Source organism: Rhynchophorus ferrugineus, unplaced genomic scaffold (assembly GCF_030347505.1).
Source record: "Rhynchophorus ferrugineus isolate W39M unplaced genomic scaffold, kcgeb_rfMv2 rfM2, whole genome shotgun sequence".
In the NCBI taxonomy this organism is placed as follows: domain Eukaryota; kingdom Metazoa; phylum Arthropoda; class Insecta; order Coleoptera; family Curculionidae; genus Rhynchophorus; species Rhynchophorus ferrugineus.
The window spans coordinates 16557986-16585065 of record NW_027472581.1 but is presented as its reverse complement, the minus strand read 5'-3'; the positions used below and the strand labels follow the sequence as shown (position 1 = coordinate 16585065).

General features: G+C 32.0%; 1 protein-coding gene across 1 annotated transcript in view; it reads right to left on the bottom strand.

Moving 5' to 3' along the window:
* The window catches only part of LOC143189965 (C3 and PZP-like alpha-2-macroglobulin domain-containing protein 8), a 468650-nt gene that overhangs the window by 92792 nt on the left and 348778 nt on the right, over positions 1–27080 (bottom strand). The window contains exon 11 of the mRNA XM_076393989.1: positions 17809–18039. Within this exon, the coding sequence (XP_076250104.1) occupies positions 17809–18039 (231 nt within the window). The remainder of the gene's footprint in view (positions 1–17808; positions 18040–27080) is intronic.

The window sequence follows — 27080 nt, the reverse complement described above, 5'->3', positions numbered from 1 at the left end:
AAATCATAATGTCTTCCTTCGCTCGCCGTCTCCGTCATAATGGCAGACATTTTGATTTGAAAGGCTTTGGGCAGCTTCGGTCGGATACCGTCGTTATTTGTTTTTTCTGAATTACCGTAATATATGTGAATACGGATTAGTCACAGAGCAGCTCCAGAAGCTAGGTACCGATTGCAGTCACCGTAGACTCGTCATGTCTTCGCCGAGGTACCAGAATTGCTAACGTCTCGTCGTCGAAGAAAATAAGCTACCATGTCGTTGAACAATCGATCCTCCCACAGCGTCGATTAAGGGAGCCCTGTCCGGAAAAAGCTTGTTCGCAACGTCGTCGATGGACCACATTCAAGTGCCAAAGCGACGATGAAGCAACGGTATCTGTAGGACCGGAAGATATCAACTGCCGTACCAGATCGCAACTGTACCAAACACAACTGTTTCAATTTATCATATTTTTCAAAGCCCTTTTCTTGCAGCACATTTTGTTTGGTATATAATTTTTTTTTGTATTTGATATTTTTTCATACATTTTTGTATTTTTGTTGCTTGAGGTAATTGTGTGTAAAATTCTGACAGGGGAGTATTGTAGCGACCTTGAGGCATGTCGAATTTTACATCGTGGTATAACGGTCTACAACATACCCAGAAATATAATCCCAGATGTCGAACACGAGCGGGGAATAGCTGGCGGCAACCCCGAGACGTTTGTCTGGGATGTTATTGAAGGATATTTCCATTCATTTCATTGCTCAACCATCGTTTGGTTTAGACATGCCACCATCGACTGTGAGCCTCGTCTCCAGATAACACCGCTGCCGTCCGTTTTATCTAATTGTACTTTTCACATTTTTTTATATAGCCAATAAGTAACGGTCACAGAATGTAAACACCACGGTTTCATTTCGTTTTACCTCCATTCACCGAGCCACATCATTTACCCTAAAATTTTAACCTCCTTTTTCGAAGTCGGTTAAAAATGACAAATTGAGCTACAGAATATTCTTAAAGTAGTAATGTTTGATACAGCTTTCTGTAATACATCTTCTGTGGTATAAGTCAGAAACTAAAAGAGAGAATTCAATTTTGCGAACAATTTTGTAATCAGCAGATGAAGCTGCCAAATGTAGTTTGTAAAAATTTCAATTTCGTTTAGCGACAAAAATTTTGTATTTTTTTAACAGAATCTATTCGATATATTAGGAAGAATATCTTAAATATTTTCTAAGAAACTTCTTTTAAAAACGATAAAGAAGTTCACAAGTTCGAACTAGAAAAAATAAAAAATGCGCGCGCCATTGATAACAGAGATAATATATTCCGTAATTAATCCCGTTATCTTTAATTCAATGCAGTCGGTTTAATTGAGGCGAATTTTAAGTCGGAACAGGCAGCAATGTGCTCGAGCCGTCGTTACGAACTTTCTAACGAATTGATCTTAATTTATTGCTTGTTAGCCACGTTCTGGACGGAGTTATAAGCCGAAACTGTTTCGGAGCCAGAACTATTTCAAAGGCCGACCTAATTGGAACGTGTATCGCGTATTCCATTTTAAACAGTTTCAACTGGAGAGGAAAAAATAAACGTGTTTTTTTGATCGACCAATCGTCGATATCACATATTTCAAAACGAATTATAACATACTGTCCGAAATCCAGGTAATTCCTTTTTAAAACTGAGGTAATTCGATTGTGCTTTCGATTGGATTTTTTTGTCAAATAAAAATATTCGTTTTTAAAGCTTTGTCTTTTATAGTGAAAATATGTTTAAAATGTATTTTTGGATTATTTTGTAATAAATAAAAAATCGTTCCTAGTTGTTAATTTTTCAAGCTTTTAAAGAAATATTAATCATTGAAATGTGCTTGAAATTCGACCACAATTTTTATATAATCTTTCCATAGAAATATTATACATACGTCATCAAGATGTTTAATATATTACCTGCCGCAATTTGTAAATTCGTTTTAGAACCAGACAATATTTTCCTTCTCATTTTATTCTAGTTAAAGAGATACCTTAAAAAATTAAAAATCTGATCTTGAACTTACCGAAAAAAAAACCCTCCTCATATGAAGCGGGCGAAGAATCAAGATCAGTTTGATGTTAGCTCTATCAGATATTAAATATATGAAATTTATAAAAAATGAAAGAAAAGAAAGATTTGAGTAGTTTTTCAATACAAAAGTAATTTAATAGATTTATTTCAGAGGAATCTGTTAATCTGAAAAGTATCGAAGAAGTCTGATGTCCGGATTGACGTAATATATGAGACATGGATATTTCAGAATGGGGTCAATATACCCAATGGTCACCATGGCAAGATGATAATAAAAATAGTGTTATGCCAACAAAAGTTGACGGTAAACTTTTAAAAATAATTGATTGGGCTTTTTTTGTCATAACATTTATTAATAAATCATTGTAAATATATTGTATCTCATGCTGGAAACAGAAATGGTTAATTCGGTTTAGATAAACTTGGAGAGACACATTGAAGAAAAAGTTAACAAACGATGGAAATAAGAAATAATGGAAATAAACGATGGAATTCTGAACAACTATTAGATTGGAAATTAACAGTTTAGTTATTCACCTGAATGAAACTTTCTAAATATGATATGATTCTATGCTCCCATCCATTCATTACTGAATCAGGGGGATGAGAGTGGAAACAAGTGAAGAAGATTAACATATATAATTAATATATTGTAAGTGGTGATCAACGTTAGTTTTATTAAGAATGATGTATATAGGTATTAATAAAATAAACGAAGAAGAAATACAGTGATATCAAAATATCTTTAGAAGGAAACACAGCACCGGAACACACAAGAACTAAGCATAAAAGGTAGGCGTGCTCTCTAATGAAAGTAAAATATATTACTTGGCCTCCATGGGATACAACTACATAAAACACGCGCCTAGAATTCTAACTCATGGGTGGTATAGAAAAGAGCACATTCTAATTACCACCTATTGTGATCGATGCAGCATAGCTGGTCTGACAAATGTTTTAAAAATGCTGAGGACATATAAAATATTGGGTCGCCGCCAAATCAACATCATCTTTTCGACATCTCCATATTTCCAGAAAGATGAGAAAATGCACATCATTTTGCACATGGTTCAGCGTTGAAACTGTTAAGACATGGATACATAAGACGGGCTCAATAAGTTTGATGGGTATGTTGCACCTTGTAGAAATTATTTTAAGCTCAATACTTCTGAGTCATATAAGAAATGTTAGGTTAAGACAGCAGTAAGACTTGTCTGCCTCATTGCTAAATAAATAGATGTTATAATAATGTTCTTCACTCAGTTGGTTTAACTGTTTTCTACAACATATCATAATAATCATTTGGTGAATTTTACTATTTATTATCTAACAATAACCTGGCCAAAATACTTTTCATAGTATTCATTTTATCAATTTATTATATTTTATTTCATTTATCGCATTTAGTTTTTTTTTTGTGGTTCTTGAACTAAAATTAAATTGCTTCAACAGTTTTTTTATGACTTCACTAAACATGAAAGATGAATTGGAGGCATGAGAATGAGGTTTAAAGGAAAAACTGTAATAACCATCTAGATTCATGAGTTGATGATGCAAAAATAATGGTAATGTAGACTATGACTTAACTTGTCTTTAGATTAAAACGAAGTTAGAAAGATTTCTCAATATAAAGAATAAGAAATGCAGAATATATAAAGGGGATAGACAAAATAAAGTGAATGCCATCCAATATGTTGTTACAGGTTGGTGACGCGCATGAATTACTCAGTCCACATGCAAGGTCGTGTAGGTTGTATTATAGGCTTTCTTCCCAATGGTTAAAAAAAGCGATCGGAGAACGGTGTCATCTCTCAGTTCAAACATAGTTAAACATCATCGGTGAAGAGGAATGGAGGACGAGAAACAAAATTAAAAAGCATTGTGGCCAGACAATTTAAAGAAAATGTGGAAAAAGTGACATGAGAACTCAACACTCACTTGACTAATATTGTTACGACAAAAACTGTATAGCGGGAGTTTCACAATGATAATATTCATTGAAGGACTGAGATTGCGAAGGCCCTGTAAAACGGGAGTTAGTGTTAAGCTAGGAAAAAAATGGTATCGTTGATATATCTTCATAAAATGTGGCTACTTGATGATTGGAAAAAAGTGTTATGAATCATCGTTTACCCTTTCTTATGTAAACAGTCCGGTTTATGTATGGAGTACCCCAAAAGAGACCTACAGGACTGTAGGACAATCATTGGTAGGATTACTAAGAATAAATATCTCCATATGTTTATTGATGAAGTTCTTACTATAACTAGCAAATTGCTGCACATTATAAGATGATAATTCTACAAAAACACTGCCATATTATAAGATGATAATGGGCCCATACACACAGTCTAAAGGGTCTTGATTTAGGAGCTAAAATATCATCAAATATATTTCCTAGCCAGCACAATTAGGTCTGGCTTCAACATAATTGAACCATTATAAGGAGTTTTAGAGCAGAGACTGAAGAGTACATTTCCACCTCCAATATCATTGAAGCAACTGGTGGATGTTTTGGTACAACAGTGGGGCAGCATTCCATTGGAAACTCTTCAGACATTCTATGAATATATTCGGCGAATAATTGAAGTTTATTTAAAAGATAACAGTTGCCTAACATTCTATGTATTAGGTGTTTATATTATTTTGTCTATCCCCTGTAGATGGTTACGGTCGTCACTTCAACACCTTGTTTCGTATTACGTAAATCTATATATACCCGATGGAATTGAACATATACATTTTCTGTACGTTACTTTGTTGTGTTAAACTTGCTAGTTATGGAGATATTTTGGGTAATTTAGTTGCAGATGTAGCGGCAATTCCATGACGTTTAGTTTTTCTTGGGTAATTTAGACTGCCTTAAAAAAGATTTCTTTGCTTGCAGAAATGATAAGTTTTCGGGAATAGAAAAATAGAAAAAAACAGTTTAGCGCAGTACAACGCCACAAAACGGAAGGAGACAAAAAGAAATTAATACGTCCCCGTATTCAGAATTAAACAGCATTAATTAAAAATTCGTTAGACTCGTATAGAGATGTTATAAATCACGAAGGCGGCGAAAAAAGGAACTATCGTCCAAAAAAATTGTCACGTCCTTGCCGAGAATTTATCTGCGGGCTCAGAAGGACCGCAAACTAATTGCCACCCCTAGCGGAATTATCTTTAACAGCCCTAGTTAATATTAAATAACTCCTTTAACAATAGTTTGACACAATTACTTTCTGTTTTAGTGTCGTTTCTCTTAACTGTAAATTACTGTTAAAATGTACTGATTTCTCTTCCGATATAAAATTGCCTAGAGGCATTTTGCGGTGAAATGCTACCAGATTTTGATCTTAAAAATTTGGCATCCGTAGTTGATTTACGTACAACAGAAACGACGAATAATCTACCGTATAAGAGTTGGAGCCGGCAGCGCGTCGGTCAAAGCCTAAAATATTTGTTTAAATATTTTGTATCACCGATCTGACTGCTATTCTTGGTTGCGCATTTCGTTTTAGTGGAATTTATTCATTTGTAAAGCATATTTCACCAACATTTTAGTGCCTAAGATTCTTCCTCATTATAAGCTTTAATAGTGCTAAATTTTAGCCCTCCAGATTCCATGATGGTTAATTTTTTTGGGTGATTCGGCTAGTCTTAACAAACTTTCATTATATGCAAAAGTGATGAATTGTCAGAAAAATAGACATAAGAACAGAATAGTATCATCACCTAAAGTTATATTTTAGATTTTTCCACAGAAAGTAAATCAATGTGCCCGCTTTATCAGAAGATATATGTGAAATAAACACCTGACATATGTGAAAACTTCATCACAACATAGATTAACAAAATTTGATAATAATAAAGATCGCGTGTTTTCTTTGCTTACAGTATGTTGATATTTTCGAAATAATTTTTTAATTTAATTTTTGCCTGGTTAAGAAAAAGATAAAAAGAAAAATTGCTTTTGCTTACGTACTGTTACTAATTCATATGGTTCTGGAGACAAAGTTCATCATTGTAGTAGAAGCAATTCTAAAGGTTGTCAATATTTTTCTGTACATTTTAGTATTGATTTCTGACTAATTTCAAGTTTAATTAGTAAATGTAGTTCTTAACAAAGCGCTAACCGAATATTGTAAGTAATACATATGTTGATTTTTGCATATTGAGATAAAACAATTATAGCATAGAATTTATATTTTACTTAATTTATGTAAATAAATTATTATTTTAATCAGCCTGGTGTATTTATTGTTTTTGTAATATATATTTTATGTAAAAAATGTATATAAAAGATAGGGACTATATGAATTGCAGAAACGCAATAATGAAAATAAGCAGGAGTTAAAATGAAACCAACTATACAATTTGAATAGATGGAAGACATGTGACAAATAGAAGAAATTATGAATTATTAACCGTACATTTGTAACCATTTTAAAGCATTGATAAATATTAACATTTTATTCTTTGAACCTCTTATTATTTTTATAATTTTTTTTATCGGTTTCTAAATTTTGAAAAACAGTTAACTTAAAGAGTGTAAATGCATTCCTTTAATATACATTTCTAAATTGTACAAATAGAATAATTGTGTTCGTTATTCTATTAATATACAAGCTAAAGTCAAATATCAAATTCAAAATTGTTTTATTCATATATTCTTTGTTTTAATATACAAATATCTATTCCTTCAATTACTATTTCATATTGATGTTTATAACATAAAAGTAAAGATCATGTATAGTTTTAGATGATGCTCTGAAGTTATTGCAGTTCCGAAAATAACCTTACTTATGATACTTTGTCATACTGTTCAGTGGCGTAGTAATTTATGTTTATAATTTGTTGATTATTGAAAACTATATTTAGTTAAATGTAATTTAAAAAATATTAGTGAGTATTAGTTATTTAGATATAGTGCATATATTTTAATATGCTTTAATATACAGATATTTATTATTTTAATTAATGTCATGTATCACATACAGAAATTTTATATTTAAAATACTGTAAAACAAGTTTTAGTAACATATAATTTTTAAATTAGTCCTTTTACTCTATTATGAGACAAACATGATTAATTTAAAACATTGTGGTAGAATTTCAACTACAGAGCGACCACTAGTTATAGATAAAAAGAGAATAAAAATATTGTTTATGAATAATGATGTGATAATAATGTAAAACCAGAGATAACATGTAGGATTAAATTTATTAAAGTAAAAACTACAAAAAAAAACGAGACAGTACCCGAAAATAGAAAGGATTTAACATTTTAGCGCAGTACAATACTATAAAACGGAGGGAGACAAAAATAAATTAATACGTTCCGGCATGCAGAATTAAACAGCATTAATTAAAAATTCGTTAGACTCCTATGGAGACGTTATAAATCACGAATGCCGCGGAAAAAAAGAACTATCGTCCAAAAAAATGGTCCCGTCGTTGCCGAGAATTTATCTGCAGGCAAGCCGGCTCAAAAGGACCGCAAGCTAATTGCTACTCCTGGCGGAATTATCTTAAAAAAACCCTATTTAATATTAAATAACTCCTTTAATAATAGTTTGACACAATTACTTTCCGTTTTAATATCGTTTGATATATAAAATGTACTGATTTGTCTTCCGATATAAAATTGCCTACCGACATTTTGCCGATTTTGATCTTAAAAATTAGGCATCCGTAGTTGATTTACGTACAACAGAAACGACGAATAATCTACCGAATAAGAGTTGGAGCTGGCAGCTCGTCGACCAGAGCCTAAAATATTTGTTTATACATTTTGTGTCACCGATCTGACTTCTATTACTGGTTGCTTCATTTCTATAAGCTTTAACAGTGCTGAATCTTGCGGCTCCAGATTCCATGTTTAGTTTTTTTGGGTAATTTGGCTAGTCTTAAAAAACTTTCATTACATGCAAAAGTGATAAATTGTCAGAAAAAGGAAATTTACAACATTGAAAATAATTTGTAAGATTATTTGACTGCCATTTTGAGGAAAACGAGAGCATCTGGTAGCGTGAATTTTGGCAGGGTTAAAGCTTATGCGGAGGAAGAATTTTTAGGCCCAATATATCTGTGTAATTTTATATATTCCCGCTATAAATAAACATATTCCAATAAAACGAAAAACGCCCAAATCAAGCAACCGGGAATAGCCATCAGATCAGTGACTGAAAATATCAAAATATACACAAACTCAGCGGAGAGCCGTGCCGGCTAAGAGTTTAGCTCGCCGACAATAACGTCCTACGACTGAATCTCGAAAAGTTTATAAAATAAAAGATAGTGTTCGTTAAGATTAAGTGAGTGTTTATTTTTTACATTTGTAAGTTGTTATTTAACATATTGTGTTACTTCCGGTTATTCCCGTATTTCCGGATTTATTAAAGAGTTATGGCAAGTTTGGATAAAAACAATTAATAATAGTATGGTCACGTAAAGTTATATTTTACATTTTTTCAGAGAAAAGAAATTAATGCTTTATCAGAACATATATGTGAAAGAAAAACTTGGCACATGTGAAAACAACAAAGATGATCGTCTGTTTTTTTTGCTTGCAAGATATTTGTATTTTCAAAATCAGCTTTTGATTTAATTCGTATCTGGCGAAAAAAAAAACGAAAAAAGAAAAATTGTTCTTGCTTAAGAACAGTTTTTAATTCATATGTTTCCTGGATATAGAGTATATCATTGTACTTGAAGCAATTCCAAAGGTTGTCAAGCTTTTTCTGTATTTTTTAATATCGACTTCTGATTAATTTCAAGTATGATTAGTAAATACAGTAGCTAACAAAGCGCTAACTGAATAATGGAAGTAATAAATATGTTGATTTTTGCATCATGAGTTAAAATGAATATTGCATGGAATATATATTTTACTTGAAAATTTATGTAAAGAAATTATTATTTTAATCAGTCTGGTGTATTTATTGTTTTTGTAATATATATTTTATATGTGAGAAATATATATAAAATATAGGGACTATATGAATACATAAATGCAATAATGAAAATAAGCAGGAGTTGAAATGAAACTAACTACATAATTTGCATAGATGTAATATATAGGACGAAAAGAATACATTATGAATTATTGAATGTAAGTTTGTAAATATTTGAAAGCATCGATAAATATTAACCTGTTTAATGATTAAGGCAATAATATATGTGTCTATAGTCAATTCAAAATAACAGTGACACGGAAGAACTGTCAAAACGTCGCAATGTTGCGCCATCATCTCTGAATTTTAGTACATTTTGGCTCTGACATATAACAACATTTTATAATAAATAAAATAATTGAACAAATATTTTATTAAATATAATTTATTTTAACATTATAGTACATCAAATGCATTTATTATTGAAGAAATTAAAACTACAATTAATTTTACAGCCGCAATAATTTATAGGTTAGAGTTGTTTTATTATATATACATTGAGCTTTATTCCACACTACTATCGGTAGGGTTCTTGGCGCGATTTTGTATGTTGTGGTATCCGCCGAAGGTCTAATCCACATAATTAACAATTGTATATCTGAGTAATGTATTTTACTTTCATTAGAGAGCATATTTATATTTTACGCTTAGTTCTTGTTTCTTTCGATGCAATGTATCCTTGTAAAGTTATTATGATATTACTATATTTCTCTTTAGTTTGTCCTATTACTATCTGTATACATCTTTCTAGATAAAACTGCATTTAACCACTGCATTCTCCTTAATGCATTTACCATATCTGCAAAACAGTCAGTGTTATTTCTCTCCTCATACATGTTAACCAAACATTCATGTATATTCTGAACAATAACACACATGCTCATAAAGCTTTCACACTTTATAGTAGAATTCCCTATAACTAAGGTATATTAATTGTATTCTTTAGTGGTTTCCTCTTTCATCACCCTGTCTTGGTAACCGTCAACATTAACCTTATGATTCATAAACCAGCATTCGTAAGGTTATATTCAATCACTCTCATTTTCAGAAACACTAATCAAGTGAATAACCAAGCTGTTTATTTACAATCTATCAAAAACTTGCTCAAGATTCTCCCATTTGTCAATTTCTTCTTCAATGTGTCTGATCGAGCTCTTACAAACCGAAGATGCTATTTTCAATACCTCTTTCCATAAATCCAGACAGTTCTGGTTTGATGAATATCCTCCTCGACCTGAATATCTGTTGTAATAGTTTTTTGAAGTACCCCTTATCAACTCAATTGTATTAAAAATGCAGTGTGATAGGAAGTACCATTCTGAAATATTCATCTCATATTCACTTCATTTAAGTGTTTAAAATGATATATTTCTTCCTTGATTTTGTTATATGTTTTTAAAAATAGTATTCTTTTAAAAGCAACTGGAAGTTCCATTAAACCCTTTCGTGGGTTATCTTTACACCATTTAAATCCTATATTATCCAACAATTTATGAACCAGAACAAACTGTATATCTTTTCGATTTTTATGGATACTTTCCAGACTAACAATTTTCTCTGAAATAATTGTGTTTCGATTGAAAAAACTACTTACTGTTTTATACATTTCGTATATTTGGTCTCTGAAATACACGCTGATCTTGATTCGTCACCTGTTTCGCATAAATACAGTTTCTTTTTGTCGAATTTATGGTTATATTGTTTTTTATTTCTTGATATATGTTAGTGAGTGTGTCCGTCCTAATATATAGTGCAGCTGTAAGGCGCAAAAAATAATTTCAATAAAAACAGCGGCGATTTAAAATTTATTAAAACAAAGAAACAACGTTTGTCGGCTTATAACCCCTAATTATAATATTTTGAAGAATTTTCAGACGTTTGGCAAGCGGACAACTTTTGCAGGCTCATACCGTTACATGTTCGAACTTCTCTAACAGCATACTATCTCTTTTTAAATAGAATACAATGACAAGGATGATATTGTCTGACTGTAAAACGAATTTAGAACATTAGACGGACACATATTGACACTCGTGTCACTGCTATTTTGACTTGACTATATATGGCATTTTATTCTTTGAACTTTGTATCAATTATTTTGATTATTTACTTTATAGACATAAGTTTTAGAAAATCAATAGTTAATTTAAAGATTGTAAATGCATTCTTTTAATATAGGTTATTAACTGTTATAAATAAATTGCCTAACTGTGTTCGTTATTCTTTTAATATACATGCTAAAATCCAATATCAATTTTAAATTTGTTTTATTCAATATTCTGTGATGTAATATACAAACGCGTATTATTTAATTCATTGTTTCATACATATGTTTATAACTGAAGTTGTTACAGTTCTGAATATAATCTTACTTATGATATTTTGTTATAATGTTCAGTGGCGTAGGAATTTATACTTATTAATACTTTTTTGATTATTGTAAGAATGCAAAAATGTTTGCGAGTGTTAGCACTTGAGAAATTTTACAAACATTTTAATATGTTTTAATATTTATATTATATACATTTTTGATCTCATATTGTAAATACTACAAAATCATGTTTTAGAATTATATAATTTTTAAATTAGTCCCATTACTCTGTTATGAGAGAAAGATGATTAATTTAAAACAAAGTGATCGAATTTCGACCACAGGGCGATCTCTAGTTTTAAATAAAACGATAATAAAAACATTGTTTATGAATTATGATGTGATAATAATGTAAAACCAGCGACGACATGTAGGATTAAATTTATTAAAGTAAAAACTACAGAAAAAAACGAGACAATACGCGAAAATATTTTAACATTATGGCGCGGTACGACGGCACAAAACGGAGAGGGACAAAAAGAAATTAATACGTCCCCGTATCCAGAATTAAACAGCATTAATTAAAAATTCGTTAGACTCATATGGAGACGTTATAAATCACGAATGCGGCGGAAAAAAAGAACTATCGCCCAAAAAAATGGTCACGTCGTTGCCGAGAATTTATCTGCAGGCAAGCCGGCTCAGAAGGACCGCAAACTAATTGCCACCCCTGGCGAAATTAATTGATGACCAGGAACGGGTGTCGGCGGTGGACGCAAGGCGAGGGGAGGTCGGGGGGCGGAGGGATCGGGGCAAAAAAGTAGCTCGTTTTGCCGGACCGATATAGAGACAAATATATCTTTATGTCCTAACATGTTTTCGTAACACATTTCGTCCCATGGCCGCCGTGATTAATTAACTTTGCAAACTTGGCCCGTCGTTGATTAAGGGCGAATTTACGAGCGAGCCGCGAGAGCGCGCCTTCCCGTTTTTGTTGATCACCTCATAGCGAACCTTTAATTTGCCATAAAACAAATATAGCCATTTGGCTTTTTTTGGTGAAGTTTTAAATGGCTACGAGTTGTTCTTTGGCGCTTTTTATGGTATTGTTATGGACGGTATTCGAAATAAATACCACCCTGTAGTAGAGATTTTGATATATCGATATTTTTTGAAATATTTTTGGCTGATATTTCTTTGCCGATATATCGATATATCGATATTTTTCGATATTCTTCCAAAAAAAATTAAATTTATTTCTTAAACAATATAAAAACTCTTTCAATTATTTTTTTGTAATAAACATTTTAAATCGCAATTATAGTGGTTGTAAGAAAAATTTCTCCGATATATCGATAATCTTTTTTAAATATGGAAATCGGATATCGATATTTTTTAAAATGTCGATATATTCAAATATCGATATTTTTTTGGCTGTTGACACCCCTTCCTTGTAGTATCATTGAGTATGTTAGTAGCGTTGGGAACTTTCGTTGAAAAAACTATTTTCAGTCGACAAGCTTTAGTTGATTTCAGTCGTGACTAGTTTATTCGATTCTTGTTCGAGACTAATTGATTATTTTCAGCTGACTGAAACAATTGTTAATAGTTTTTAATGTTCTGGACTTTGCCGTTCTAATCTTAACATAGAAACTGATGTAGTAACATATTTATGCCAACTAGTGATTGTCCTGTGGTCGAAATTCGGACACAATTTATAAAAGTAATCATGTTTTTCTCAGAGTAAAGAAAATAATTTTAAAAGTATATGTTAATATTAATTAAAGTTATTTTGACAATATTTTCAATATAGGATCAAAATATATTTGATATATAACAGTAATTAGAGTAACAAATATATGTATATTAAAATATATGCAAATTATCTCAAGAACTAATATTCACTTTTTTTTAAATGAAATTTAGTTAGATCTAATTTTCATCAAGTTTTAATAATCAACAAAATATTAATAGAAAGTTTAAATTACTACACCATACACTATCCTGCTGCTCCTCTTTTCTCAAAAACGGAGGCAAAATTTTTGCTAAGCCGATTAATATACAGAAAAAGATATATGAATATATGGTTTTGCGTTTCATTTGTAATATTATTGCATATATTGGAAACTGTAATTTTCAATATTATTTATTAATGCACAGAACAAAATTTTGATTGATAAATTGTAAAAAGTCTCTCGATGTTTATTCAAACCTTTTTGAAAACTTCTGTCATTTAAGATTCAATGAATAATTATTTTAAAATATTCTTGATTAACGATAAATAAAATCATTGTTTTATTTAAAAAGGGTGCGACGGTTGAATAGTTGATAAAGATTGATTTAGAAAATACCATGCAAATATTTAGAGGACTTTTGAACGGTGGAATTCTATGCAAAATATTTTACAAAAGAATAATAAAAGTATTCATATACCTTTGCTACTCTTTGAACGAGTTTCCAACGAATTCCGTAACCTATGTATGACTGTCGTTTTTAATTTCGTGAGGCTTTTTAGCCACGGATCGATCTAATAGGTCAATTGAAAAGTCCCCGTCTTACCATAGTAAAACAAATTTTTTGGCAAAATCAGTTTTTTTATTCAACATAATTCCCTTCAAGGGTGATGCACTGATTATAGCGACCCTCCAACTTTACCCAATACCTCCAATACCAATTTTGTAGTACGATTTGTCCTTTGCTTCAAAATAGGCCTCAGTTTCGGCCATGACCTCTTCATTTGACAAAAGTTACTTCCCAGTGAGCACACTTTTGAGATCTAGAGCAGGTGGAAAATACAGAGGATGAGGAAGAAATTCAAAGCCCAATTCATGGATTTTTGCCATCGTTTGCCACTGATTTGTGACACGGTGCATTGTCTTGGTGAAGCAGCACTTTCTTTTTATTTAAATGTGGCCGTTTTTGTGCGATTTTGTTCTTCAAACGGTCCAATAACGCTATGTAATAGTGGCTGTTGATGGTCCTCCTTTTTTCATTCGCATTCCAAAAGAGAGACGCCATAATCTTGCCAGCCGACTCTTGCGTATTTTCACGCTTTGAAGGGGGTTCATTGTGTGCAGTCTACTCGGATGACTGTCGATTGAACTTCGGAAATGATAGAGCCATGTTTCATCAATTGTCACATATCGACGCAAAAACTCGCGTTTATTACGCTTGACCACCTTCAAACACTGCTCCAAATCATCAACTCGTCGTTGTTTTTGGTCAAAAATGAGCTCGCATGGCACCCATTTTTCACAGAGCTTTTTCATACCCAAATATTCGTGAATGATATGGTGTACAAGTAAAGTTGATATCTTTAGAATGTCTGCTATTTCATTTAATTTCAATTTACGGCAATTCAAAATCATTTTGTGGATTTTTTAAATGTTTTCGTCGGTAACAACCTCTTTTGGGCGTCCACTGCGTTCACCGTCTTCGGTGCTCATTTCATCACTTCTAAACTTAGCATACTAATCCTTGATGGTTGATTTTCCTGGGGCAGTGTCCGGAAACTCAGCATCAAGCCAGTTTTTGCTTAAACCGTATTTTTTCCCTTCAAAAAGCAATATTTTATCAACACGCGAAATTCCTTCTTATCCATTTTTTTCACAATAACAAAAGTTGCTTCACTCAAAATTCTATAATTCACAAACTAATGATCTGTCAGCTGTCAAATTTATACACACATCTTTTGAGGGTTAGGGCTAACTAAAAAATAAATGGATTTAATTCTAGTAGCGCCATCTATGTGACAGGCCGGGGATTTTTCAAGTGTCCTGTTACAAAGAATAATAAATGAAATTCTACAGTTATATTGAATAAGTTACAAAACAAAATATATGGGCTTGCTCATAGCTTGATCTCCCAGAGTTTAATTGTTCAAATAAAACCGAATTCTGCTTCTTCGAATGATTTTAAATAGTTTATAGTGGCTGAAAAATTATTACTCTTAAGGAGAGCACTTTATAATTTTGATTACTGTATTACATAAATCTAATGCTATTTATATTCAGGTTATAAACCACGAAATTTGCATCAAAAACACTTTGAACATTCTTTTGGCATTCACCAACAAAATTTATTTTGTTTCGCAGCCTAATCCCCGTGCACTTATTCATGGAACTTTCGGCCCCAATGGGTTCAATTTTAATAATAATCCCATATATAACGGCCATAAATCTCTCTCGCCGGAGGAATGGAGAGGCGCATCCAATTGCAACCGAATCGTCAGGGAATCTCCAAAATGTTGCACCCTCAGGACGAATTTACGGATTGAAGGGGAGAGAAAGGGGTGGGGGGAGCGACGGATGACTGGAGCGAGCCAACGGAATGCCCATAATTCGCCCCTTGTTATCGAGAAGGATTTAGTCCCAGAAGGACCATTGTTTGTTCGCGGCCTGTTAATTTGCAACGGTCAAGACGGACGGTATCGGCGATTTACGACCTGCGGCGTCCTCTAATGGTCTGCATTTAACACATGGAATTTCCCATCGAACCACCGCCGGTATTTTCAGCGTAAACAGGACGAGAGCGGATGGAGTGGCATCGCTTTAGTTTTGTTGACTTTTCGGCTTGATCGTCGTCGAGCGCCCTCTTTAACCTCGATAAAGAGTGTTGTTTATGGTGGTGGAGGATGGAATTACCGGCTGAAATAATGTTAGCAGGATCTTTAGCCGTCTTGATAATTTTATTTTTGCTAAATAAGTTTGTGCAAAAGAAAAAAGTATATAGTTATAAATTATTTTGTAATTTTCTATTTTTCATTATAATATCACTCAATTTCCTGCTTATGGATCCCATCATTATACCAGTTTTTAGGGAAGCCTGTGAACAGCGACCGAGAAAAAAGTTTTAACTTTATAGGAAATTTTGCAGAAATATCTAATTACATACGTTCAATATATAATTGACACTACAACCGTCTTTTCGATCCATTTTATTGGTTCGTTCGAATCGCTATGCTAAGAGCCGCAAAGGTTACTTGGTTTCATTTCATTTCCATGGTGTCTTTTAATATAATAAATTACTAAAAAAATGTAATTTTTGATCTGTTTGTCAGCTGAGTCTAAAGCTTTATCCGGAAGAATATATGTTTATTTGTGAGATGCAGATGTAATAACTAACGTTGAAGGATATTTAGACCTAAAATGTTTTTTTTTCATATTTCATTTTTGCATAATGCAGATTTGTCCAAATAAGAAAATAAATACAAATATAATTGTTAAGGAAATGCGATTGTGTGAGAAACGACGCCTCATCCATCCGCCTGATGGAACCACGTTGCCATCTCAAGGTTACCCTCCGAATGGTTCCCTGTTTCTGGACCACGTTGTGCGGATTCAGCACCTAGATATAGACTTAATTTATAGTTTTGTTTTGATGTTTTGGGAATCGCCGTCACAGCAGGAATACGTTCGGGCGGTGTTTTATTTTAGAATAAATCCTTGAGCAGTTTAGACCTTTTATTTTAATTATTGATCTTTTGGTAAGTTCATTGATAATTAAGAATTTATCATTTAGAATTGTTTAAATATTTTTCAATGTGCAATTATTCATATAAATTTCAATCACTAATCAATTATATTTCTGCAGTTTTGATTGACGCAATTTTGATATTTCTCTATATCTCCTTTGTTCTAGGACTCATTGGGACGTTTGGGAAAAAACTGGGACAAGTGATGCTCCTCTTTTGAAAAGAGCATCACATGATTAAAATGGTATTGCAGAGTTCGCAACAAATTATAGCCAGACCGGCCAAGACCGGGATTATAAGGACGATACAATATGACTTTCAATTTTTTTATTTTCAGGCAACGAATTTCTAATTATGGAAATTATAGTCGTTCCAATCGATTTAGAATTGATGGCTTGACAAGATTTGAGCAGTTCATGATGGACTTTAGACTCTAATTCGGATCAAATCATTTGTGACTTATATTATGAACTTTCTCGCACACTATTGTCTTAAGTTATTCATTTTTATGCTCGATTCACAAATGGAAATTCTATTCATTACATTTTTCATTACTAATTCCTGTGAAATCCTAAAATTGAGCTTCTTTTGGTTACAAGTTTTATGTAAATATTATGTTATATAAAAGACTATTTTATGGATTGTTGGATTGTTGGATTAGTTAGCCGAGAGGAACTGTCGTATACAAGTATATCGAGTGATGCAAGGTAGAGATGATCGAGTGGTACAAATGAATGTCAGTCGCGCAGTGTCGTTTTGTAACGTCTTTCGAAAAGTCGCTTTGCCTTTCCAAAACATATAATACCCCTTAAACTACTTACTTAATAACTTAATACCTTTCTCAATATCTGTATCTTCTGTTGCCTACCAAATATATAGTATAGCTTCATCAAACAAATATTACTAGAAACATGTTACTATGTAAATGATAAATACTAGATTAAATATAAGATATATCTACTATTAGTTGAATTTGGTTAACGTATCTTTAAATAGTGAGGTGAATAAACATGATATAGTTAAGATTCACTTACGAATAATTAAAGCAAGTCCACATCCACAGCTGATCGAGGGGGGAACCGCCTACCAGACTCTCCGGAGGTCTTCTGCGTGACCCTGATGGTCCAGCACCTGATCCTCTTTGTCTATAGGAAATAGCCGATATCCCGGAATTACCTCTACGCGCGCACTGTCTCTGGAAAAATGACACTCCCGCTTCCAGGAAATCTACCTCCCCTGTTATAGGTGATGGTGTTGGTTCTTCACTGAAATTAAATAAAAGCTTGATGAATTTTGGTGAAATTGTTTTAAATTTATAATTATAGCAATTTCCTGTTCGGAAAGTAGTATATTTTTAACATCGTCCACAGACCACATTCAAGTACTAAAACAATCATAAAGCAACTGTATCTGTAGGACGGAAAGATATCGACAGCCTTACCAGCATCCGAAAATGTTCACACACGTTAGTATATTTCCTTTTGCAAACCGTTTATTGACCCTTATCAATCAGTTTTGTTTTCTCATATACCTCTTTCAAAGTTCTCTGTATTGTAACGCCCTTGGAGAATGTCGAATTTTATATCTTACAATAACGGCTTACAAAATACCCAGAAATATTACCCCAGATGTTGATTGAATATATGCGGGGTGACAGCAGCGCCGGCAAGTAAACGATAACGAGGATGTTGCAATTCCAATTGCAATATTTTGGATTTCAATCCCTCACCATCGTTCAGTTCAGATGTGCCATCATCGACTGCCCAAGTGTCTCCTGAGGTAGCTTAGCGCCGCTTCCTTTTATCTATTTCTATTTTTTTTTGATAACGTCAATAAAGAACCGTGATTAGTTTATTGATAATAACGTAGTTGGCGTTTTGTAATATATTGGAAATGTTGTTGAGCAAATGGATCAACTGGTTATAATTTTGAAAAAAATGCCCCTAAATTTGCTACAATTTCTCTTTCTTCTATCTGCTGGTTGTACAGACAGTATGTATTCATTTGTTTCTGCTTGTCATTCATAAAATATATTTTAAATATTTTTGGATCGGCATCAGGTATTGAAAACAAAGGATAGAACTATATCATGGCCATCTATTGGGTCTAATTGTTATTTCAAACCATTTTCGAATCCACCTAAATACGAACAAGGTATTTAAATAAAGATAAAGATAGAGCAATTTCAAAAAATTAAGCTCGTACTACGAGAACTCTCTATCCCTTGTAGGTTCTAGTTAAACATTTTTTTTACCAACGAAACAAAAAATTGAGTGCCCTGAAAGCCGAGGAAAATTGATGGCAATTAACGGTTTTTCCTTCTCAATTATGTATTATTAGTTTACCGGTTCTATCGTTAAGTAGGACGGCGCGAAAAATAGGCAGAAAAATTACCATCAGAAATAACAAGTTGACGCCTTTCAAAACGATAAGGTTTATTAGTATTTAAATTGCACTGCGACCTACTTTTTCGACTTTTAAATTAAAATGTCAGATGCCTGATGTTTATTATGGGCTCTGTCCTGTTTATATTGAATATAGTCCTTAGTGGATTCTTTTTGAATTATGCGTTTCTTTAGAAAAGACATTTTCTTTTATGTATTGACATCCTTTTATCCTATTAGTAACAAGAACAAAAGAGCAGTTGAAAAGAAATTTTGTACCTTACTAGCAAATGCTAGAAGTCGAAAAATTTATTCAATATTGAAATAGCTGATTCTAATATTTACCAGCTTTTTGTTTGGTTTTAATAGATATAGCAACTCTGTCAAATCAGAAAACAAAGATAGAAAAGAAAATATAAAGAATTCCTTGAGTTTTTAAAAAAATTGCAGAGTATCGGAAGAAAATCAATTTCGAAATCCAAATGCTATATTGATTTAATTGTTTTAGAGCAATAGTTAGTTATAGTGCAATTTACAGGTTACTTGGGATAATAGTGTAAAATAAATTGGAGAAACAACCAAGGTAAAAATACAGAATGACCTATTAATTTTTTTTATAAAGTACAGAACTATTGCTGCAATTAAGTATTAATTATAATCCAAAAATATGAAAAAAATATTTAAACGGAAACAAAGTAAAAAAATAGGAATTAAGAAAATAGTAAATTGAGGATATTTAACCGGAAATAAAGTAAACTTTAGAATTATAAAATGTGAATCATAAAGGACTAAATTATAACAGCGATGGGAACACAGGTTTTTTAAACAATATATTTTTAAGAGGATTTTTCAGAACTTAAAATTATTTTAGGAGATTTTATTGAAGGGGCATTTAAAGACGAATTTTTAAACTAATTTTTCTCGAAACAACTTTTTTCGAGACCTTTGACATAATATGTTATGTTCTAATGAACCTATTTACTTGAGATTTGATGTGAATCGTTTATATATTCTTCTATCGTATCAAAAAATTAAGAAATTTTAAAAGTTCTTAATCCGGCTTCGTTGTTTTCGTGGTCAGGCCGATAGCAGTGTCCTCCTACTGTTGCGATTGTCGCAATCCTGCTGGCGCATGGATATATTTTATGTACTTTACGTAGGTAACAGTGGAAAATCTGACAAGGAATAATCATCCCAGCCCAGGCTGGATAAGACCGTAAGTTGGTCACTGGCCACACGGTAGGTTTATTGTCGGAGACCGTGGTTCGGAGCCCACGTTAAGCTATAGGTCCCGTCCAGATAAAGGTATTTACCACGTTGATAAAAAGAAGACCTTGAAATATTTAAAAAAAGTTCTTAAAAGACTAAGCGTTGTAAATATAAAAAAAAAGATTTGTTTCAAATTTCTAGTCTAGAATACCCCCTATGGTACCAAAATAAGTGGAATTTTAAAAGTTCTTAAACCGGCTTCGTTTTCTTGGTGGTCAAGCTGATAGAAGTGTGCTTCTACTGTTGCGATTGTCGCGTGTTTGAATCCTGCTGGGGCATGGATGTACTTTATGTTTGTCATTGTAATTGTAAATATCTACGTAGGTAAAAGTGGAAAATCTGACAAGGAAAAATCACCCCAGTCCAGGCTGGGTAAGACCGTAAGATGGTCATTGGCCACTCGGTAGGTTTGTTGTCGGAGACCATGGTTCGGAGCCCACGTTAAGCTGTAGGTCCAGTCCATATAAAGGTATTTATCTCGTTGGTAAAAAGGAGACTTTAAAATATCTAAAAACAGTTGTTAAAATATTAAGCTTTGAAATTACAAAAAACGATTTCTTTCAAATTTCTAGACTAGAATACCCCCTATGGTACCAAAATAAATGGAATTTTAAAAGTTCTTAAAGGAGTAAGTCTTGAGACCATAAAAACAGCCGGTATTTTCAAATTTTTAGAACAGAATATCCCTTTGAAGTACTACTATAACGATACTTGACTAACTTATTTTTCATTATGATAATGCTGCTTTCCTACATATTTCTGTTTCTTTACAACCTTTCGAAATTATGATACTTATTCCGCTTTTTTAAACAAATTTTATATTATTTCTTCAATAGGTTCAAAACAAATTTTTTCGAAGTGGTAGTGTTACAATTTGGGAGCTAAAATATGCCAAACGTATTATTAGTTATTTTTGCTGATAATTTATACTGATTTTGTTGCTTTTACTTTAAATTTCTCCTAACTCAAAATTATTCATTCATGTTAGATTTTCTGAAAAATTATATTTTAATAGATTAATAACTATGAATCTAGTAATAATCAAATCAACCTTGCCAGTGTACAATATAAAATGAAGTTAAAAAGATTAGAATTAAATTTAGGTATTAAAATGGCGATGACAAAACTTCTTGGTTTTCTGAAGGAAATAAAAAAAATATACCCAGCTATGAAGACTGATAAAATTGGTACCTAGGAGAATATAGTAAATAATTCTCTCTGACATATATTCTCAGGATTCTGAATTTGAAAAATTTATAAAGATTGAGATTTTGAAAATTTCAGACAGTGGTGTTCTTGTCACTTCGTATTAATATTATTTAAATGTATCGATAAATCTAAGCTAGCTAAGATAAATTAGCAAAACAGGTATTCAATGTGTTCTGAATCACTTAATTAGATGTTGGAATTATTGTACAATAATCATATTTTTTTGTCGAACGGTATAAAGATATTGGTTATTATCCAATGAATTATTATTATATACGCAAAACATTTCTAAATAATATACTTGGTGTTAGCTATTACACATATGACAGTAAGGACGCAAAGTTCTCATCCTCATACAGGAATAGCGTTTTAGTGATCAAAAATATATGCTTCTTACCACGTGTTAGTAGTCCCTAAGATAAAATTCAATTTGCAATGTCAAGTGCTCTGATTACACAAATTTTAATCATAGACATTCTGCATGTTTTTTTTTGGTTAAAAGGGATACACTTGAATATTGTGTGGTAAAAAAATTCCTGATTATGGATAAGTTCCTGGTTCCTGGAAAAATCGGAAAGGGCATGATATTGTCTTGGATGATAGGTGAGTGAAAGTAAGTGTGATAGATAAGTGTGTGAGGAAATCAGAAGAAAAAATTCGAATCATCCTGTATGAATGATTAGGTATAATTAGGAAATCCCTGCAAAATATGTTGGCTGCTTTTGTTTAATAGCAATTAGAAGAACCTGTATAGAAGATCTTCTTTTTTACAGTTTTAGGGATACACATACACATATACAGATAGGGATTTGATTGATTCAGCGTAAAAAGAACTAACTCAAGCGCATCTTCTTGCAGGAGATCTTGATCATTACCTTGAAAAAGGCAAAACAATTACAGTGGAATATTACTCTAACCTTCTTGATCAGCTGAGATCCAAAAATGAGTTGGCTTAGTTTTAGAAAGAAATAAAATTATCTTAAAGACAATTGCAACTGTAAATAAGGGTGCGTTGGTGATGGAAAAACTGCTTATGGTAGAATTTGCTTGATATTTGCGAAAAAATTATCTCCACTATACTTTTGATTTGGCACGTTCACATTTTTGTCTATTCAGTGGAGGAATTGAGATATAAACAAAGCAGACGCTCGTTAATGTGCGTTAGATTAAACCAGGTGTCGCTCACCTTATCGAAAGGTTTATATTAACGAATATGATTTAAGATTTCAAAAATAAACGTTTTATTAAAAAGAAACGATTAATATATATATTTATAACAGATACTTTAACAGCGATAATTATTTCTTAGTTAGGTGAAAAATATTCTACAATTCTAGTCTGCCTTCATTGGCGAATGTAGGAATTTTGTCTGATTATCATGTCTGTGGGTCTGATGTAACATAATAATAAAATCATTTTTTAGAGAGTCTATTTTTACTGTATTCTAATATGCTATATTTTTAAAAAACATGAGAAACAACCAAAGTAAAAATAAACATGTAATATTTTCGTGCAACTGTGTTTATATTATTTTTATTTAAATCTGATTCAATCAAAACCACTCTCGTTAATACGCATTTTAAAATAGGCGATTACTCGGGCTTTCGACGATCTTAAAATCTTCGACGGCCTCGTTCCCCGCGTCCCGCAGCCCTCTCAGCATATCTGCCGTCATTTCCCGCGGATTAGAAAATGCTTAAACCGTAAACTTCGAATTCGTTCCCGACTTAATGATGATCTCGCTGTCGTAAAATCTGCAAAATTAAATCGTTCCAGTATTAAATTTTCAACGGCTACATAAAAAATATACCTTTCGTTTGTCGTTATTTTCTTTTTAAATTCAGTTTGAGCAAACGCGACATTAACTTTGAAAGTAACTCAAATTTTCATGTATAACTCTTCTGCGATATCCGCAAGATTTTAGTTGTTTCAAGCAATTCCATTTTACCATTTTCCATACCATTTTTTCCTTACCAGTTTGTGTGAATACACACAAAGATACATTCACTTTAGAAGTAACTCAAATTTACATGTAAAATTCTTCTGTGATATCTGCAAGATTTTAGTTGTTTCAAGCAATTCCTTTTTTTCCATTTTCTATACCATTTTTTTCCTTACCAGTTTGTGTGAATACACACAAAGATACATTCACTTTAGAAGTAACTCAAATTTACATATAAAATTCTTCTGTGATATCTGCAAGATTTTAGTTGTTTTAAGCAATTCCATTTTACCATTTTCTATGCCATTTTTTTCCTTACCAGTTTGTGTTAATACACACAAAGATACATTCACTTTAGAAGTAACTCTTAAAAATTACTCTCAAATTTACATGTAAAATTCTTCTGTGATATCTGCAAGATTTTACTTGTTTCAAGCAATTCCAATTTACCATTTTGTATACCATTTTTTCCTTACCAGTTTGTGTGAATACACATAAAGATGCATTCACTTTAAAAGTAACTCAAATTTTCATATAAAACTCTTCAATGTGATATCTTTGAGGTATTAGTTGTTTCACGAAACCCCACTTTAATATTATCTGAAACTATTTTGTGAATACATATACAAAATACACGTTTCATTTGTCGCATGTTTCATTTCAATTTTTTTCATCCAATAGAAGCAAGCGCGATATTTACTTTGAAATTAAGTTAAATTTTCATATAAAACTCTTCTACGTAATAACGTTATGGTGTTATTTGTTTCAAGCAACTCCATAATATGATTTTCCGAAACCATATTATGAATACACATAAAAAACACATTTTTTGTTAGTTATTTTTTTAAAATTCAGTATGAAAGTAACCCAAATTTTCATATAAAACTATTCTATGTGACGTCTTTGAGGTGTTAGTTGTTTTAAGAGACTCCATTCTATAATTTTCCGAAACAATTTTGTGTATACTTGTGATTTTTCGGATAAACCACCGATTATGAGCAATGAGGATGTTCAGCTATTAACAACAAAGCGTAAAATAAACGAAAATGGTTACAAAGCAGACCACCAGCTAACAAAACTATATTAAATAAATTGGGTCATATACTCAAAAAGAAAACTCGCATTGGGAGTAATTAAAGAACTTAGTCAAGAACTGAGAACAAACGATTGAGAGACTGATTATTTTCATTCCAAGAAGTTTGTATGAAACTCAAAAATGTGGTGATTGCTTAGATAATAATCCGATTTACTATTCCCTAACAGTTATTCAAATCAATGTTAATCCAATATCAATATGACTTAACTAAAACAAAGTAGTATCTAATTAAATAATTAAGTTTTTCGTAGTATGTAATCTCTAACCCATGGTATATTAGAAATGAGAGGACCTACAAACAGTAGGCTACCAACAGTCACCAAAGAGTCACTGCGTAAAAATAAAAACCTGGAACTACTACATCTGCTTTTGCAAATAGTAAATTTATCAGCAGGTTAAGGAGACAAAAACCCTTTGAACAAATATAGTTAAATTATGCTATATGTGAAAACTGTGCCTTATTTTAAAACTATATAGAGTACACGAGTGTGAGTATATACATCAAATAATACATGAGTTTAGCTATGGTATCTTAGATCTGAACTAAACAATATGAAGAAAAAATTATGAGATATTTACTAGTTTCATAGGCCAGAGGTCGTTTTCAGAATTGGTTTTCCCCATCAAAAATCGATGCTTTAACACAACACAATATGATATACTAACAGTGACATATTTAAAACATCCCAAAAGCCTTATTGAATACTGTTGCTTCTGCAATGTTTGTATTAATTTATCACCCTAAATTTGTTAGTTTTAATTCTACGCTAATTGTTAATTCGTAATTCTCGAAAGTTTTGTTTTGTTTCTTTTAAGGGTATAGTAACGCTTACTGAAAATTGTATATTTTTGTGTATATCTCTATATAGCGACGTCTTTACTAATTAGTAGATTTAAATGATTAATCTGAAAATATATTAACAGGACTCACATTTTTTTGCCTCAAATTTACTAGCCTGCAACTCCTTACATTTGTAAAATAATGTATTATTTTATCCTCGGAAATGCCCTACATTTTATATCTTTAGACTATAATACACTTTAAAATATCATTATTTACCTAAAAAGCTGACATTGGACAATATACAGATCAATATTCATTCCAGCACCAGTGGTGTCTCCTTTTCAACTTTTACAATGTGTGGCCAAACGTTGATATGTAAGAGGATGATTTTGAGTGCGTTATTTGTTGTGCCAATAATAAGCTCTTCAATTGACATTGGCAAACATAACTAACAGTTTGATTCGATTTTAGCGGCTCTTAATACACTACACCTTATTGATTCTTAATATGCACAGCGAGACTTTATAACCATGAATATTCTGCTTCACTGTCGGTGTGGAAGGTTTTCTGGGACTAGCCCATGATTTTTGGGGTTGGGTTTGTCGTAGTCTACTTCCAGATACAATAGACTACAGAAAACTATTATTTTTGTCTGGCAAGCAATGAAACAGCGATATTGAAAAAGTCAGAAATTTTAATTTTCAGTCAGCTCGTATGGTAGATATTGTCCTTCTTTCATTGCATATAAATATCTGAAAACAGTTGAATAATGAATTGCTAAGCTGTCTGAAAGTTATTTGTGAGTCTGAGGTAGGTTTTGTCCAATGAGTTTACTTGTCTTGGAATTTCTTATTGTCTTTTAATACTCAAGGCCATTGTTTTTTACATTAAAATTACCACTTTTAAGTCGTTGAGACCAAAACCAACAATTGAGATATGGTGCAGCAGCATCCAAAGCTCTAAAACATGGGTTTCGGCAGCAGATTTCTTCAAATGATACATCAAACGTAAAGAATTTCGAAATTACAATTACATAGTGTTACATGATTACCACCTGTAGGAAAGTAGTAAAGAAAGTTATATAGAGAAATTTTAAAACTACCGAATTTAATCATTAAGTTTTTTTTTTAACTAATTAATATTTCATTTAGTTACCAGTATGGTAGATATAGCTGATAAAAATAAATACAAGCACCTAATAACTTTTGTTGTTTGTTTGGTTGTTTTTATTATAACTTAAAATTGCACATATAAGAGCCAACAAAAGCTTTACTATGAATAGAATTGCCATAATATTAAACATATCCTAAGATTAAGTACCCTATCTACTAATTTTCAACAAGACCAATATCTGTTCCTTCCCCCTCTACTACCACTGTCCCTCGCATCCACCAGATTATAAAATACTTAAATGGTAAATTATCCGAATCTGTGCCGGTCTTAATGAAGAACCCGAGATCGTCGAATATAACTTGAAAATTAAATCGTCTCGGGATTAGGCCGCTTGAAAATTAGAAATTCATTACTTTCCGATTTCGAGTTTCCCATTACAAGTAATAATAATCGGAGTCCGTAAGAAAACACGAAGGACGTTGATAAAGTTCGAAATGGAATTGAGTCAG